General features: G+C 31.9%; 2 protein-coding genes across 4 annotated transcripts in view; one reads left to right on the top strand and one right to left on the bottom strand.

The window, feature by feature from the left end:
* Nucleotides 1-5,878, top strand: part of LOC106471002 (transmembrane protein 192-like) — a 17,697-nt gene extending 11,819 nt beyond the window's left edge. For all 3 annotated transcript variants that reach the window (XM_022399637.1, XM_013931587.2, XM_022399636.1), the window contains 3 exons: nt 205-363; nt 1,000-1,108; nt 1,602-5,878. In XM_022399637.1, coding sequence (XP_022255345.1) covers nt 205-363; nt 1,000-1,108; nt 1,602-1,734 — 401 coding nt within the window. In that variant the 3' untranslated portion in view covers nt 1,735-5,878. The remainder of the gene's footprint in view (nt 1-204; nt 364-999; nt 1,109-1,601) is intronic.
* A 2,436-nt stretch (nt 5,879-8,314) lies between these two features.
* LOC106471001 (lachesin-like) overlaps nt 8,315-19,439 on the bottom strand; it is a 21,923-nt gene continuing 10,798 nt past the window's right edge. The window contains exons 4-7 of the mRNA XM_013931586.2: nt 17,091-17,190; nt 14,893-15,165; nt 9,256-9,543; nt 8,315-8,603 (exon numbers count right to left, since the gene is read on the bottom strand). Coding sequence (XP_013787040.1) covers nt 8,440-8,603; nt 9,256-9,543; nt 14,893-15,165; nt 17,091-17,190 — 825 coding nt within the window. The 3' untranslated portion in view covers nt 8,315-8,439. The remainder of the gene's footprint in view (nt 8,604-9,255; nt 9,544-14,892; nt 15,166-17,090; nt 17,191-19,439) is intronic.

Here is a 19,439-nt window from a genome sequence, read left to right on the forward strand (position 1 = left end):
AGTCTACACTTGTCTTCTTTAACTTGAATTATAAAACTTAGATATAAGCATTTAAAGTATGTATACATTTTTTTGGGACACCCTGTCTATATATATATAGACACACACATACATACATTCTTAAGACTTGTTAGTTAAGTATATATTTAAACAAGTCGTTAAAAGTCGTATTGAAAGTTTTGTCTAATATTTTTTATTTATCAGGAAATGTTGTTCTTTTGGTGATTGTGACAGTAGTTCAGGAAAGATGTTTTAACAGATTAGATTGCAAAACATTGCCTTCCCTCAAACCTGTACAATACATTTGGATTCTGGTGTGCATTGAAGGCTTGGCAGCAGTTTTTTTTCTGGTGCAATATCTAGGTAAAGAGACTTCATTGTTTAAAAAGAAATTACAACTAACTCCAAACAAAATATTTGAGCCTTGTGAACCTTTTAATTTATACATGTGCAATGTAATTCCAAGTTTGCCCACTTAAACAGTAATATATTGTGAACTTTTAAATGGTTATGGTAATTTTAGTTGTATAAGTTAGTTAGTTATTTTCTGTTCATTCTCATTGATTAAAACTGTTCAATCCTGACTTCTTGGTGAGTGAATCAAATAAATAATGGAAAATTTTTAGGCACTTTGAAAGCTTGTATCCTTTCAGTTCTTGAATGTTTAAAACACAATAGTAAAATGATGTGTGATGATGTTTTAGGCTGGTTGTGTAGTAGATTTTTTGGCAACTTGTACAATAAATACTTGTATGGATATTAATTAATGATCATTAACTGATTATTAAGAATCTAAGTTTTAAGTTTACTTGTATGTCATATCAAATGTTTTAAGATGTAAGCATTTATAGATCCCAAAATCATATTAGAAATTTATTTTTTCCAATATGTAATTTAAAGCATCTAGCTTCTTAATATACATATATTGAGATATGACTATTATTTCATTGGCAAGTTTTGGTATTTGGTGTACCATGATGTGTTCTATTTTAACTGCAGTGATTACCATAAGATTTCAAAGAAATGTCAAACTTCCTGACGTACAACAAGAAGATAATCTCAACAGCTATATGCAGTTTCAAGGAAGTTCAGGAGAAGTGGGATACTTGTAAGAAAAACTGTTGTTTTTTCTGCAAAATCCAAAATGTAGAATAGAAAATTACATGCAGGTTGCACATTTACGAGTAGTTTATATTTGCTTTCACCTAAATAATTCTTGTAACATCTAATCAATTCATGTTGTCTTTTATTTTTCTGTAAAAGTCATTGCCCATTGTTTATTAGGAATAATTAAATAAGTAGCAGTATATCTGCTGTAAGGTCCTTTTAATTTTGAGGTTCCCATAATTACCAGTAACTTCTGACCAAAGCAAGCTACCTATGATAGGTAAGAATTAAAATTATATATATATACCCACACACTGCTATATAGATTCCTGTAATAAATACTATATGTTATTTTTTCCATGATCCATGCAGTAAAGCTAATTAATTTCTGCAGAAAAGCTATATCTATTTAAGGATATAAGACTAGATTATGTTTTAGTATAAAATATTTACCCAAGTGAATATGTATGTAGTACAGCATCTGTCTATCCTAGGGATCAAGATTCTAAAGCCGAACTTCTAGAAAATCAGGCTGACCTGATATCCTATCTTCAGCAGCACAATGCACATCTTAGCAGGCAGCTTCTCAAGCTCAAGGCAAGGTTAGACTCTCAGAATTGTGGCTAAATAAAAAACAAACTTGCATAAACAAGCTCTTGATGGCAAAAGTAGCATAGTGAGGCCCAGTATTTTTAAAGATGAACTTATACATATCTTTCCCAGTCTGTGTTTGGCACAATGGAAATTAATTACCAACCATTAGGGAAGAATATGCTTAAAGGGAGAAAAAAAACTACATTATTGAATTTTGTTTTTCATCTTCAACTGCATAATTCTAAATTCATGAACAAATATTTCAATTTATTAAGCCCAAAAAAATTAATATATGGATTGTATAAGTTAAAGTTAGGGCTTTCAACTTTGAATCAAATGCAATTATTTATAATTTCACTCTGTATTTACAAATGTAAAACCAATAAGATAATTTTCAGTGAAGGTTGTAAAAGAACAATTTCACTATAGTTAAATTATTTTAAGTAGGATATTCAAAAATAGATTAATCTCAATGCCAATAGATTCTTTATTTATAATACCTTCTATCCAAATTTATGGTTTGAATACTTTATGAATGATTTTTCATGCTCATTTTCTAAATGATATATACTTTAAGTAGTAGACTGCATGCAAATAGCATTATTAAAGAAAAAAAAATAACTTTTTGTCATCATGATAAAGTGCTGTGGCTTGAGATTATTTATTAAAGTATATCAGCTTACAGTGAGAATATATATTTTAAATAAACTTTTCTTTGTAAGTTTGCACTTCAAAAGTACAGCAAAGAAAAACAATTTTCTTGTTTTTTGGTCCTAAAGTCTATTGAAACTGTTCTTTTATACAAAGTAAATTGTTTTTAAGCACAAAACTTTTCATTGATGGTATATTATCAATATACATCGCAATGTTGAACTTATAATTTCTCTTAGTGTAATGTGTTATCATTGTAGTATGTGATATGTACTCTTTGTAATTTCTAAAGAAGAATCAAAAATTGAATTCTATATAGTAAAAACTGATTTATTTGTGTTTATTATTTTTGTTGTATCAAAATGTTTATAATGCAGACTTGTCTGAACTCCTACACCCAAAAATGACCGGTGAACTGGCTGAAAGCTTGTGTTGGTTTTTTTAATGTATTGTTTATGATGCAATGTGGTAACATACTTCCTCTGTCTCTTCAATTGTTTCATTGGATGTATTATTTTATGTATAGAACATGTGGTAGAATCTAACGTATTCTTCCTAAGCTCATTATTGTGTGCACAATTAGTGGTATTTATCAACGTATTTTCTTTAGATGATTATACTTTGTTTTCAGGGTTACACAACTGCTACTGCTTACAAAACAAAAAGAGACATTTTAACTGATAACTTCTGATATGATATCTTACCTCCACTCACAAAATAGCTTTTCTCAATTAGTACTGACCTCTATCAGCACAAAATTTCAATTCTCGCCACTAGCCTCACACTTCTCGTTTCTGCATATCCACATGTAAATGATTATGCAGCAGCTCTCCACCAATAGGCACGTGACACAACCCCTATCATAACCAGCACCCTCTCCACACTTTTACTCTTTAATCACTTCTTGATTGGCAGTAGTACTGTACAGATGTGCTTGTTTTTGCTCACTAATTTGTTAGCTTTTTCCTTTATATTACAGACATACTTTATTCTTTAATTTTCCGCATTTTTGAATTGTGAAAGGTGGCTTTTTCCAACTTTTTTTGCTTTTGAATATTTGTTTTTTTGTCCTTAAGTTTGGAATTGTCACTATACATTCATAGTTTCAATTAGTTGCAACTACCACAGTTGTTACTGCTGCTGCAGATTTACCTACTGCTACTATCGACTTGAGTACTCAATTATTGGCTGAGAATGTGACTGCAGTTATTCTGCGAGAAATGTCCATGTTTATACAACCTTCACCACCACACAAGGAATATCCTGTCATGCCTGCTCCTGGGGTGTCTGACAGGGAATTAACTTCGGTCAGGGAATAGTATGTCTCGTCCAGGTTGTACTTCTGAAGATAATGCTTATGTATTTTATAGATGTTCCTTCCCTCAACTGGATTCTCAACATGTGGAATTTCTCATTGCATTGTGGGGTTTGAACCCTCATACATCTGAATTTCTAACATCCTCAATTTTTCTGTATCAGACTGATGTTGTCAACAATCATGTGCATTATCAACTATGTACTTGCTGGCTCAGGTAATTAATTCACTTGTCTCCTGAAGGGTTTTCAGATGATATTTGCAGTATTATGTTTACTACAATGGCACACCTTTCATCTTCTCCCCAGGCCCTTCAGACTTAGTTAATATGCTGGTGGGATCTTCTGGGTCAGGATGCCATTCTTTCTCAGATACATATACCCGATACTTCCCTGTGCAACTTGCATGTGGCACCATTTTTGTTTTTATGTGAAGAGGTGTTTGATGGTTTTATTGAAACACTGGAGGCCTCAGTTAAATCCCCTCATCTGCATAATTCATTATCCTCATTAACTTCCCATTTATCCCAACTTCCTCCTACTATCTCTGTCTCACACCCATTCCAACAATAAAGTTAAGTCTGGAGAGATTAAAAGGATAACTACCAGATGTGGGTGTAGTTTTGCAGGAGCAATTTCCAGCCAAGTGTTAACATTTGTGATTGTATCGTATTCTACTGCTGTATTAATATTATCATTATTTATTTAACAAGTTTATGTGTTTTTTATTTAGTATGTATAACAGTTCAAAAACTTTTTTCTGCACAGTTTTAACAATGGAAATTGATAGTATCAAAGCCAAGATTTGTTGCTATGATACATGCTCAAATGAAAGACACATATAGGGTTTCATTAAAAAATTTACTGATGTATCAGCTTAAAAACATGAAAATGTCATTAGGGAATTGGCATCCCATTCAGAAAACAATACTGTATTTATATAATTATTAAAACACTTCACTCAAAACAAAAGGTTGGTTATACTTAGAAAAATTTTAATTTTCGATGTATTTTTAAATGATGTTTTTCCAAGAAAAGGAATATGCATAGCCATCGTTCTTTTGCTCTATATATTTTTTCACTTGGTTGAACATGGTAACCAGTTTAAACATGAGTTGTATATATTACTTATAACAGTGTCACAGGCTCTTACGTTTTCAGGATAGTTTATATTAGTTCTTTAGGAAAGAGTATATAGTTGGAAGTGAGAATTTCTCTGTAGATTGTCCATTTATATTACTTATATATCCACACGCACACACAAATCTGTTTGTAAGGATACAGGATTACTGTAGCTAATTGCTCCTAATTTTCTATTTAGAAAAGACATACAAAGAAAAGATTTTTCGTGTTATACAAACACTGCAACAAAGGCACTCTTAATGTAAGATACTCAGAATGAACAAATAGTGATGAGTAAAACATGGAGAAATGTATCAATGTTAAAAGAGGGATTTGGTGTACTTTGTAGATTTTATTACTGTGCATATAGTCTCAATGCATGTATGTGTGTGTATGATTCGTTATTTGGTTTGTAGTTAGGACAATTGTTCAAACAACTTTTAATTTTTAAATAAATTATCCTTTTAATAATTAACTTACCAATGAGTTGCTTGCATCAAGTAATCACAGAATTGATTCGCTAATAATAAAAACTTCCTCATGAGTCACAAGACACCAGAGCTTGGAAGAATTCTTACAATGTACCATTATAATTTTTGTATGTTTCAAATTGGAATATCATCTTCATGAAATATTACAATTACTTATTTAGAGAGTTTTCTTACATTTAAATAGGACAGAAAATTTTTTTTATTTTTTGTTTTATAGTAATAATTGATTTTTAAATCACAATTGTCATTATTTTTATATCAACTTTATGTTACAATTAGCACTACGTTTAAGGTCATAAAAAAAATCATCCAGTTTTTCAGTTTGAAGCCTTTTTAAAGGTTTATGTTTACACTAGGTAGCAGAACAAGCTTCACTTGAATGTGCATAAAAACTGCCACCCACAAGTTCCAAATCCTATAATGTTTCAATGATCAAACTGTTAAATAAAAAACAGGGTTAATAAGACTAGTGTTTTTCAAAAAAATATTAAGGTCTTAGCTGAAGCTTTCTTTATTAGATTTTTTTTGTGTGTATGAATGATTTGAAGGTTTCAAAGAATTATTGAAAACCCATTAAACAGAATGCTTATTGCTAAAAATTTGGTTTGTCCTTGCTTACTTTAGACTATCATAAGATAAAGTTTATTCACAAAGATGAGAAAGTTTTAATTTCAAAGTGTAGATACTGAAAATTAATATATATATATATATATATATATATACAACTTTTTCTATGTTCAAGTGAAAAATAATTACTGACGTTTTTCTATTCCTTTTGCAACCTCTTAACCGTCAATTACATGGACATATGAAACCATATCACAAAGATTACTCCTACCTTATTATATGATATTTTACTGGTTACATGAAAAACATATACAAAAAATACGATCAGTGCTATATTTAAAAATCTGGTTCTGCATTTTCAAAGTAATTTTATCACATTTTTTTTCATGTAAAAAATACCAAAGTTCATAACATCTATTAATGATTATACATACAAACATGCAATATGGATTCCACTGATACCATAAAAATAAATGAAAGATATGAATAAGTATAAATCTTGACTACAGTACATAAAAAAAACCAGTTCTTACTAACTACTGATAACACATACATGTGTTGATATCAATGACAAATTTAACTCGTTTAATGAGACAGTTGGTTTCTGGCTAAAATGAGTTTTGTTTAAAAGTTCAAGGTAAATTTTTAAAAAATGTAACAGTCTTTGAACATTGATTCATTTGCCATGAGACTTAAGAAAAAACAAACATTTATGAAATAAAAAAGATAAAAGTACCTATTTAAATTCTGAATGAATATATAAGTGGACTGTTTTTTTTTTACAAGCAGTAAAGGAAAATTTTCTATGATTTTAATTAAATTTATTCATTTTCCAGAAACTTTACACTGAATGATATTAAATCTTCTATAAAATATTTAGAAACATTGTAAATGTAGGTTATCAAAGGTTTAGAAACTTTTCTCATTAAAAATGTTATAAAAAAGTATTTTCCAATGTCAAGCATAATTAATTAAGTACTTCCTAAACTCATTAATTTAAAATTAAATACTTCTTTATATGTTGCTTAATGCAAACATACAACATACTGTACTTTTATAAGTTAATCACATGTAAGTCAAGTAAGATTGCTATAAAAATTCCATTTTCTTCCAAACAGAAATATTTTAATTTTTGCATGTAGTTACACTTGAAACAATGCTCTGAACTAGAACTTATAATGACATATCTTTATATTAACCACATATCTGAAAAGAAGTACATTTCATGTAATGTTAAAAGGATGGAAACAATATTTTGAAGTCGTATTTTTAACAAATAGGAATAGTTTTTTTTATATTTTGTGAATCACTACAATGTGATTGTAAAAGTCCAAAACTACATCATATAAATTGTGAAATTTTTTATATTAAATTAATTATATATGTATATGTGTGTGTGTGCATTCATACACACATATAGGGTGGGCCGTAGATACTCTCCCCGAACAATGGAATATGAAACTACAAATAACACATCAAACCTTTCTTAGTGTTAAAGTTGTGTTTTCGTTGTCGTTCAAGTTGGTGACTTCATTGTGTAAATAATCTCATACAAAAGATGTAGCATGAAATACAACAGGATTAATATTCTTATTGGGTGCTTTGCTGTGACCCACTCTGTGTGTGTGTGTGTGTGTATATATATATATATACACACACACACACACATATGCATCAAAATATTCAGAATTATATAATATAAATATGATGAACAACTACAACAAAACCAAATTTAAATCAAAAAGTAACTGCATCAACAACAAATACAGAACAAGGAAGAATTATATTGTTTATAAGGATGATTTGTTATTTTGTTTTTTGTCTGCTGTTATATATCTATATATTTTTATAATAATTTGTGATTTTACGAAATAATCCTACAGGGAATCAAACCCATGGTAGTAAGTCAGTATTAAGCTGTTTAGGGTAACACTTACAATGGTATTTTGTGGTGTTGATTATTTATGGTAGTATGCAATTACTTTTAATAGGTGATTATGAGCTTCATCAGTTTAGTACAGGCTTACCATCATGATGAACCGAGCTCAAACGTACCTCATCACGAAAACCTTCTAAGATCAAACTTATACGTATACACATGCACACACATATGTGTACATTGCCTAACTTATGAAGCTTTAGGGCTCCTTGCTTTAAGTGTATTCAATATTGGTACCTCATACTGAACATTCCCCCTTAATAGTTCATTGTTGAGCTTGAGGGCTATAATGCAAAAATTCTGGGATTGATTTCTGCAGTGGGACCAGCACAGATAGTTCAGTATTCTATAACTTTCAAATCAGGAGAAATAAAAGTAGTGTATATTAATGATTTTTAGAAATAACTAACAATAAATACTTAAAAGTTAATATAATAATACATTGATATCTTATACATAGAATTGATCTCAACACTATGCAATAAAAATAGCAGATAACAAGAAAGACATGTTAAACAATAAATACAATAATCTTTGCCAGTAACAAATCAAAAGCTTTCAGTTTCATTGATGCTTTATTTCAAATATAAGGCTCTGAATTTTAAAATTCCACTTGATATTCACCACATATACCATATAAAAACAGAACTAATTTTAATAGAGCTTTGCTAAAATTAAAGAACATGACAACTTTTGTTTGGCAAACATTAAATCAAAGATTGCCATAAAGATGGCAAGAAGAAAGGCAGTTTTCTTGTTCTCAGCACCAGAAATAAGTCCTATACCACAAGCTGGAGGACAAATTATATTTGTAGTTTCTGAAAGGAAAAAAAAAATTGTGATGATGTGACTCTGCCTTCATTAAACGACTTTAATAACCCTTTTTAAAATACCCTGATTATTAGCTAATAACAATATAAATACTTTTGGTAGCAACACTGACTAAAAGACTGCAACAAGTTGCTACATTTTTGAATAAACTTAATAATCATATTGTAAAGCAAAGCTTTCAAAATACAAGTGAACATTCTCATCAAAACATTTTTATATTAATGTTAATAGCTGGTTCATGTGTTCTGTATAAATCACCAATACAAGACAGTATTTTCTAGTAATCATGTACTGGTTTAACATACTTAAGTTTTATTCTACAGAATGTGCAATTAATATTAACTTCTGATCGGAGCAAGTTATCTACTCTGAATGAAATTACAAATCAATATTTTGTATCCTTAGATTATACATTAACTGTCAGTATAGGTACTGCAAGCATCAAGTTGTTAGAAATATATCTTAATTAAGAAAAAATATAAATCCTTTAGTGATATCCAAACTTTTTAACAGTACAATGTTGTAATAACATGGTTTGTACAAATTCATCTGAGTTTCAAATGTTTCACAAGTAAGAATAAAACTTGTTTATAAGAGTAAGAATAAAAAAGCTTTATAAATATACTATGTAAGACTCACCTACAAGTTGAATGTCCTTCTGATCAGACCCTAATTTATTGACTGCTTTACAAGTATAGTTTCCATATTGGTTCTTCTCGATAGTTTTCACTCGTAGTATAGAGTCAGTAAACTCATCTGCTGTTGCAAAAATTGAAATACGATAGTGTTGATTGTCATTCAGCTGAAAACCATCTTTTATCCAGATGATAGAAGGTGAAGGAAAAGCTTCTACATGACACTGAAAATCCATGTCATATTTTAGGGCCTGCCCATAACGTGGCCTATCTGTCATTACCACTGGTGCAACTAGAGAGAGAAAAAGGCTTTATTATGTGTTTCAAAAATAAATACATCAGAAAGTAAAGAACATAATAACTATGTAACCATTTTTGACTTTATAGTGACTTTTGCTTTTTTACATAGAAATGCGGCATTGGAAAAAAAACAAAAAACAAAGCCTTGTTGTCTTTTCTGTTTTGGTCCCTTCATTAGTTGTGTAAAAGTTAAAATAATTATATATATCACAAAATGAACATAAGAAAAATTAAGAGTGTGTAAGTAATTTGAACATCATAAAAACTTAGGATTATTGTTTTTGCATTTATTAGGGCTCTAACTATTTAATTTTCCTACTTTTTGCAAATTTTAATGACCACCAATGTATCTATAATAGTGACACTCTGTAAGGATTAGTTAATTAAATTTATTCCAACCATTTATTAGTATGATTCTTACCTATTAATATCATTCATGAAATATTTCATATTTTCTAAAGGGAAAAAATGTAGCAGAGACAAATTCCTTGTCAAACGTTTTTTTAACAATGTAACCTTAAAACAGCTGTAGTACCAGCACACAGTCTAAAAAGTTGGAATATGAGAAATTAGCAGGAGTGTGATTAGTTTTTGTTTAATACAATGCTCCTACTTATCTTGAACATAGTTAACAATTTGTCTAATTGAACATACACTACTCACAAAAATTAAAGGATAATGAGGTTTTGAAATGTTTTTTTTTAATTTGAAGAAAACAAACACTGAGAGGCATCCAATATTGACAAATCTTGTTTATTATATATATCACAGGTAAACAGTACCAAGCAAGTAAAAAAAAAAATTACTTACAATTAACAAAAAGGCAAAATGAACAGAAAATGCTAATATTTGGCTGCATAATATAAACAAAATGAGTCTCTTAGTAGCTGGTAGGTCCTCCTCTATTGTTTATGGCTTGTCTGCACCTGTTTCCCATGCTGCTGCTGATGACATGCTTGGGTAGCACAGTAAACTCCTGGATGAGGGCAGCTCTGAGCTCCTGGACAGTCATAAAAGCAGGTTGTCTGTCTCTAACTGCTGTCCCTAACAAGTTTCACACATGCCCAATTGGATTTAGGTTGGGTGACTTAGCAGACCAGTCCATTACCTCTATCCCTTCATCCTAAAAACATTGCTGCTCATTCCTGGCAATGTGAGAATGGGCATTATCCTGCTAATACATGAACTCATCTCCAACAGCACCAGCAAAAGGGCAAACAATGGGAAGCAGGATCTCATCCATGTAATGTTGTGCTGTCAGGGATCCTCCATCCACCACATAGAGGTCTGCATGCAGAAGTTACCCCACACCATGACTGAATCATCCCCCAAGGCATCATGGTGGATAGTGTTACAGGCTAAATATCACTCTCCTTCATATCTCCATACCCTCACACATTGATCACTTGAAGGTATGCAGAACCTGCTCTCATCTGTGAACATTACTGAAGTCCATTGCTAAATAGTAAAAGTGACATGTTTTTTGACAAATGCCAGCTGGGCTGTTTGATACCTTGTTAGTAATTCAGGAGCTTTAACTGGTATCCTGGACCTAAGCCCAACCTCATGGAACTTAATATATGCACTCCAATGGCTTGTTGAAACTCATTCTTGAGGCCCTTAGCTCTGCTGATGTGGTTTCTAAGGCATACATCTGCAGATATTAGTTATCTACTGCACCATTTGCCCTTCTGCAACCGTGGTCTGGCCTCCTCATATATTTTCCTGTAGCCTGGTGTCTGTACTATAATCTACTTATCACAGATTGTGACAGTCCCATAACCTGTACCACCTCAGTCTGGGTGTGGTCCTCCTGAAGCAATGTGACAGCCTTGAAAACTTCAGTTTATTGGTGTCTAACAGCTTGCACACTCTTTGCAAAAGTCAAGATTAGCACACACACAAAAAAAACCGATAAAGTTATCATTATCTCAGCAGTAATCAATCAAAACTAGCCTTTTGCTCTTGCAGAATTTCCATCATTTCTCATAATGACCTATTACATAAGGAATCATTAGTGCATAAACTTGCAAGCCCTAGGTGAGATTAGTGTAACCCTCTACAATAAGCATGCTAAATTTGAAAACTGATAACCTAAGAATATGAAAATTTAAACAAACCTTATTATTCGTATGAGGAATGTGTTTATCATGCAATACATTCACAAACTATCAACTAGTACATTCCTAGAACCTTTCTAAACTTTCTATAACAATAAACAAATTTCCTACTTGTTTATGCACAGTTGGCTGCACGTGTAAATTGTTTTAGTATCTGTTAGGCTGTTGTGTTATGAAAGCATCATGTATAAACAAAATCAAACATTTGCAGATTCTACAACATTATTATTTCGTACTGAGAATGGTTTTTGCTTGGTAATCTACAGTAATTGTGAAACAATGCTGTGAAAGGGTCTGGCATGGCTAGTGGTTAGGGTGCTCAACTCGCAATCTGCTGGTCATGGGTTTGAATCCCTGTCACTGAGCATGCTCACCCTTTCAGCCATGGGGGCATTATAATGTGACAATGAATCCCACATTTAATTTGTAAAAGAGTAGCCCAAGAATCAGAGGTGGGTGTTGTTGACTAGCTGCCTTTCCTCTAGTCTATCATTACTAAATTAGGAATGGCTAGTGCAGATAGCCCTCATGCAGCTTTGTACAAAATTCATAACAAACAAACTGTTTGCTGTGATCTTAATCACTCATTTTACACAGTTCTATCCTCCTGCTGCATAGTGAATTTTAGTTATAAAAACTAATTTTTTTATTTTAGGGAGTAAGACAATTATCAAAAATTACTTGCAAATAGTTAAATCTCGATTAGGTCTAATTGTGTATTAGCCCTGTGTTGTAGTTTGTTGGAGACTAAAGTAACATTGATGTTACAGTTTCTATCAAAATAATTTCTCATAAACATGGTACAATAACTTATTAATTTCATTTATTAAATAGAAACTGTCATTTTATTCTTTGTAGTCTTAATTTTTCTTTATTAGGATAAGCACCTAAATTATATGAAGTAGGTATATTAGAATTATATGGATTTGATCAAACAGTGATTTTTCCTCTCTTTCCTTTCTCCATCTCCTTACTGTATATATTCTAGTTTATGTTTCAGTCTTACCAAAGTTATATCTTTGTCCTTCATTATCTACTGTGAATGGTCCATATTCAGTAATGTCTGGAAATTAAAGGCTTGCCACAGTACACTAAAGAAAATGTGTCATAATATCCATGCATATCTGTAACTCCTTATGAAACCTACTTGTTTCTAATCATGAGTCCTATTCAAACTCTTAAATATTCCTGCTGTTATATGATACTAGTCAAGATTTGTTTAGAAAATTTTAAAATATCTTAATGAGTTTGAGAAAGGTGTAAATAAATTGTTTTGTTTGTTTTTAAGCTCAAAGTTACACAAAGGGCTATTTGTGCTGTGCCCACCACAAATATCAACACTCAAATTTTAGCAATATAAGCCCTCAGACTTAACACTGAGCCACAGTTGGGACATAACTGACCCATCCTTACTGAACAAAATAAAAAACCTAAGAACAAGTTAGTTAAAACATAATATAATATTTAGGGACAACAAAGACCTATTGGTCCATCTTGGCTGTCCCATCCTGTAAACTAAACTGAAACTATTATAAAATTTTGTAAATAATCTTAAAGCCAGCCGTTATCGTTCATATAGTTATCACGCTTTCTCTTGAACTCACTTAAATTTACTGCCTCCACAACATCCGAAGGCAACCCATTACAGGGGACAACCGCCCTGTTAGAAAAATATAACTGTCTTAGCTGAAGATGACTCCTACATTGCCAAAATTTATATTTATATATCCTAGTCCAATTATTCTTGTCATTACGTATGAAAAAAAATGATGCATCAACACTATCATTTCTCTTTACAATCTTAAACACCTCAGTCAAATATCCTCTAACTCTTCTTTTCTCAAGAGAAAACAATTTCAAACATCTTAAGCTCTCCTCATATGACAAACCCTCTATATCAGGCACCATTCTAATAACCCTCCTCTGAACCCTTTCCAACAATTGAATGTCCTTCCTAAGGTAAGGAGCCCAAGACTGAACACATTAGTCCAAATGTGGCCTAACCAGTGACCTACACAATGCAATTATAACCTCTCTATACTTGTATTCAATATTTCTGTAGATACAACCTAAAATCCTATTTGCCCTACCACTAGCACCAGAACGCTGATTGGATGGATTTAGAGACTGACTGACTATTAAACCAAGATCCCTTTCTTTCATGACACTGGTAAGGTTATTCCCATCCAAATTATACTTATAATTCAAATTATGATAGCCCACATGCATTATCTCGCATTTATTATAATTAAAACCCATCTACCATTTATTTGCCCAATGCACTAAATGATCTAAATCTTTTGTAAATCAGCAGCATCCTTCTCACAGATAGAAACACCCAAGACCATAATACATCAGAAAATCTAAGTAATGTATTATCCATTCCTTCATTGATGTAAATAAAAAGGAGTAAAGAACCTAAGACTGTGCCCTGACATTAATCCAGTTTGACTGAACTCCATTTATAACAACTCTCTGCTTTCTTTCATCCCACTTCTCTTTTATCCAATTTGATAACTTATTCCCCACATCTGTAGAGATAATTTTTTACAAGCCTTTTATGTGGCACTTGGTCAAATGCTTCCTGAAATTCCATATACACCAGATCTACACTCTTACCCTCATCTACATAAGCAGTAACCTTTTCAAAGAATGTCAAAATATTTGTGAGGCAAGATTTTCCTTTAGTGAAACCATGTTGACTATCCAATAATATTCTAAACTTAGTTATTAATGATGGCCTGCTGACAACACATGAGACAAGTGTATGAGCTCAATACTTTGGCACTTTTCCCAGTCACAAAAAGACTTCTGCAGAAGTAGAAGCTAAAAACAAAACAAATCCCTTCACTTTTCTTGTAATTATTTTGTATTTAAAGGTTGAATAGATTTTACATAGATTATGTGAAAGTAAGAGTGGCTGATTACCTGCAGGCAAATATAACTTTAAGAGCCACATATGTGAAAATCAAACTTATAGGATATCTGTAGGTGACCATGTTGTGTGTTAAATGTAAATTAAATTTAGAAGAGAACATTTTAACATCAAACTATTTGAGAGTTTGAAAACAACAACCTTGATTAATAATACCACAGCTGTGCAGTACAGTTCCTCATTACAGGTGTAGGTTATATCATACTCATCCAATTTTTGTGATGTAATTTATGGGTATAGAATATACATTATGAAAGAAAAAAACAAACCACAACCAAGTACTTACACTCAACCTCCACGCCTACATTTCTTCGAGCACCTCTTCCTACTTTGTTGTTGGCAATGCAATAATATGTTCCACGGTCATCTCTAGTGATATCATGAATAGTCAGAACATTACCCCTGTATACAGCACCCCCAGTTGGCAGTAGATCATTGTTTTCTCTTCTCCAGGAGATACGAGGAGTGGGGAGTCCTGAAGCATAACAGTTCAAAGAAACAGTAGCTCCATTGCTTGTAACGATGGAATGTGTACTGTTGTCTAATATTACCGGAGGAACTAAGGCACAAAATTAATGTAATAAAAAACTGATAAACAAATTTATTTACCTTTATAGAAAATATAAAACTATTGCATACAATTTTTTCATGGCCCTTCTAGAAAATATTGAAAAAGAACTATACTATGCTAAGTTGTTTTTCTGTGTTTTATATTACCTAGATTATGCACATTCACTAAGTTTCGAATATTTTTTCATTCCTAGTTTTAGTATACTAACCTATTCCAGCAATACGAATTCTGCAAAACAATAAATAATGTAATATTTCTAACTTAACTCAACCTTGTGATTGTTCTGTACCAGAAAATCAATGATTCATACAACTAGCAGAGGCAGAAAGGTGGATAATAAGAATATACTACACATCTTGTTATCACAGAATGAGAGAATTTTCTGTACAATAAATTGTGTGTGGTAAAACATTTTTTGTCAGAAGGTCTTATTTTTTATTATTTGTTTTAAAGTTTTCAGTGCTGATTGAAGGATGGAAACTATTTTCAAAGAAGATAACAAACAGCTTCAGATAAATGATTTTTTTTTTATCCTACCAAAAACCCTTGAAAAAGGCATACTCTAAAATGTCTGGTAGAATAAAAAACATTTATGTGAAGTTGTTTGTCGTTTTCCTTGATGAAGTTTTTATTGCCTATCTGAAGAGATTAAAATTAATAAAGTCAAGAAATGGTTAGCAATTAGCTAGTCTAAGTAAAAACTAGGTTTTCAATTATTAAAAATATGCCTGTTTTATGTGAAGCTCATTTGTGGCTAATTGGTAACTCTTTCTTGATTTTGTTATTTTAATTCACCACATATGGAACTGGTTACCTTTACCACATTTTTATTTTCCAAACAGATAAAACATAAATAATCCAGCCCGGCATGGCCTGGTGGTTAGGGCGCTCGACTCGCAATCTGAGGGTCGCGGGTTTGAATCCCTGTCCCACCAAACATGCTCGCCCTTTCAGCCGTGGGGGCGTTATAATGTGACGGTCAATCCCACTATTCGATGGTAAAATAGTAGCCCAAGAGTTGGCGTGGGTGGTGATGACTAGCTGCCTTCCCTCTAGTCTTACACTGCTAAATTAGGGATGGCTAGCGCAGATAGCTCTCGTGTAGCTTCGCGCGAAATTCAAAACAAACAAACAATAACTAATCCAATTTTCAGTTTATTGAATTATGTATATCTACTTATACAAAACCACAGAAAAATTCAATCATATACTCAATTTTATAGAGAGAAGATTAATACAAATGTATAAGGACAATTATAATATTAATTAATAGGATCGTTTAAAATTACTCGTATTTTATACTTGGTATAATAAACATTAAGTGCGAACATTAAAATGTTTTCGATCTTTAAGTGTGTGTGTCAGAAATGTACGTAATATTAGATGTAAATTGGAAAATAAATCAAATTAATTGGCAAATATAATAATAATTGTATATTTGTGTGGTAACCCTCCATTCATACTAAATATGATCAGATATTTCTATTATCTTACATTTTATTTAACTTGCACTGCATATTTAAGGAATTCTCAGTGAAAGTAAAGAAGAGTGTGTAATGTGTCAATCAAACTATACCTGCCATATGCAGTGCCGACTAGGCCTTTCGTTCCATACGTGGTTCTTCAGGCCGGCTGAGATATGACATACAAAGTGGTGATTCAGATACTATATATTAGTAATAGCTTGACAGCAACTTTTATGGTGTGAATTGGATTAACTTGTTGAAGAGTAATTTTCATCAGCTTTATTTGTATCAGAATTAAAGTAAGGATTTATTTATTGTAACACCATATATTATTAAATTACTGAATTAACCAACTCTAAATATATACATTTTTCTTAGATGTGTAAATTACTTGCCATACGTAAAACTCACTTGATACCAGACTATAAAACATGTAAAATCACATACTTTTCACAGACATAAGAACATCAGCAGTAATTTTGCTGGTTGGTCCAATAATCACCTGACACTGGTACGGACCTGCATCGATTTCTTGAATTTTTGAAATCTGAGATATAAGAAAAGTATACAATAATATACAAATATTATAATTCACAATAGTTAAGGTAAATTATGAATATGGAAAACAAATTCACTCTAATTGTTTTGTGAAACGTTAGGCTTACAGAAATCTTTTACAATTCCCTGTTATATATATATATATATAGCTATATATTTTTTTATATGATTTTACTTTGTTAATGTTTTGTTACGTCTCTACTCGTTTGATAATTTCCGGTAGAAATTCTTCCCGAGAAACTTCAGCGATACAAGTCCTTTCTTAAATAAAACTAGTTTATTCTTTCTCAACACAACTTTGCAATACACTTTATTTCCACAGTCACTTAAACATACGCTATAATTCTCAATGAACGATTCACGCACTTTACTTACTACCGCGCTTGACTCAGTTGTCTGTCTATATCTTCAATCTCTCTGTCCGCTATTCTAATTCCGATTAATAATCTCGCTTTATCTGGCGCACTTATATACAAGAATAGAGGGCGCCTAGCAAATACTGGATTATTCGTGATGTTCCACGATCTTTCTAGAACTCATTATGTGTTACCAGCGTCACGTGACTTCCGCTGTCGTAACAGTTTGAATTCTTGAAGACGGCAAGCCTTCTCCATAACGTTTTACCCACAACACAAAACACAGAAATACTTTGTCAAATAATCTTTGGGTTCCTTGTTTCAATCATTTCTGATCAAGGCTACCTACACAGATCAGAATTACAATTATCTCAATAAATGATTTTGCTAATTTAATATAAAAGTCTAATTAGAAGTATGCAACTTCATGAAGAAATATAATCCTTATACAGCATTGATTCATCAGTCAAGTACACTCGGTGATAACGATATTTTAGGCCGTAATCCTAATAATACCTCATGAGGTTTTCCTTGCTTTGGAAATCTGGTATAGACCAATATCCACATATTAAGCTAAAATTCAAAGTAATATTTTATTATATACGAAAAATAATTCAAAGAAATATATATAATTTAATCAATACTATTATCAAAACTAACATTAAAGAAAGAATGAAATATGTTTAAAAGACATAAAAAGTTGTTGTTGTTTGGTTAACGAACTATCACTGATAACGTGTTCCGTAAAAAGCCTGCCAGCTTCATGTATTTGTTTATTTTGAATTTCGCGCAAAGCTACACGAGGGCTATCTGCACTAGCCGTCCCCAATTTAGCTGTAAAAGACTTGAGGGTAGGCAGCTAGTCGTCACCAGCCACCGCCAACTCTTGGGTTACTATTTTACCAACGAATAGTAGGATTGATCGCACATTATAACACGCCGAAGAGCTCTGACCATGTAACTTTAGATTAACTTAATATTTAACATAATTTACAATTATACATTGTTTTTATTTATTTGTAAAGGGGTGGTATAGACAGTGAAGCTAATGTATATATACATTAACATGTTTAATGAATAACAAAAGTATGCCCCCCCCAGTGGCACAGCGGTATGTCTGCGGAATTACAACGCTAAAAACCGGGTTTCGATACCCGTGGTGGGCAGAGCACAGATAGCCCTTGTGTAGCTTTGTGCATAATTAAAAACAAACAAACAAACAAAAGTATGCAATTAATAATTACATCTCATTAGTATTAGGTCTATTATATTTTTAACACTGCATTAAATACTAACCTGTTTTTGTGATATAAAAAATTATGCTTATATTGTTTTTCCGTAGCTGCTTATGGTATTTAATGTTTGTGGATTTTATATGAACAGCCATGCAATTGTTTAAGCTATATTTCATGCAAAGTTGCTTCCAGATTTAATCTCGTAGCACCTATTTCTTACACTTTTTCTGGGGAGGCATGCCCCCAGACCCCCTAGCATTAGCATCATTTGCATACTGATTGCTCTTCGCAAATATGTGTTGGCTTTTGATCTCACAAATTAGAACCCCCTGTCAAACATTCTGAACAATATCTTCATTTGTAACTGGTCGTTAAGCCCAAATGCCAGCCTTTAAAAACATTACTTTCCTTTTTAACTCTGAGGATAAATCATAGCTTTTATCCAATAGTCCTCTTTTTCCTTTAGTTTATTGAGAAAACCATTTACATTTTCACATCGTATCAATTCTATGGGTTATATGTTATGCGAAATTTTTCAAAGTATGCCCTTCAGAGTTAAAAGTGTTGATATAGGAAACCTGAATACTTCTCTTTAGTGGAGGACCTGTAACCACTCGTCCTGCATCTCAGAAATTGCCAAAGTCTCG

This window comes from Limulus polyphemus, unplaced genomic scaffold, assembly GCF_000517525.1.
Source record: "Limulus polyphemus unplaced genomic scaffold, Limulus_polyphemus-2.1.2 Scaffold4348, whole genome shotgun sequence".
NCBI classification, from domain to species: domain Eukaryota; kingdom Metazoa; phylum Arthropoda; class Merostomata; order Xiphosura; family Limulidae; genus Limulus; species Limulus polyphemus.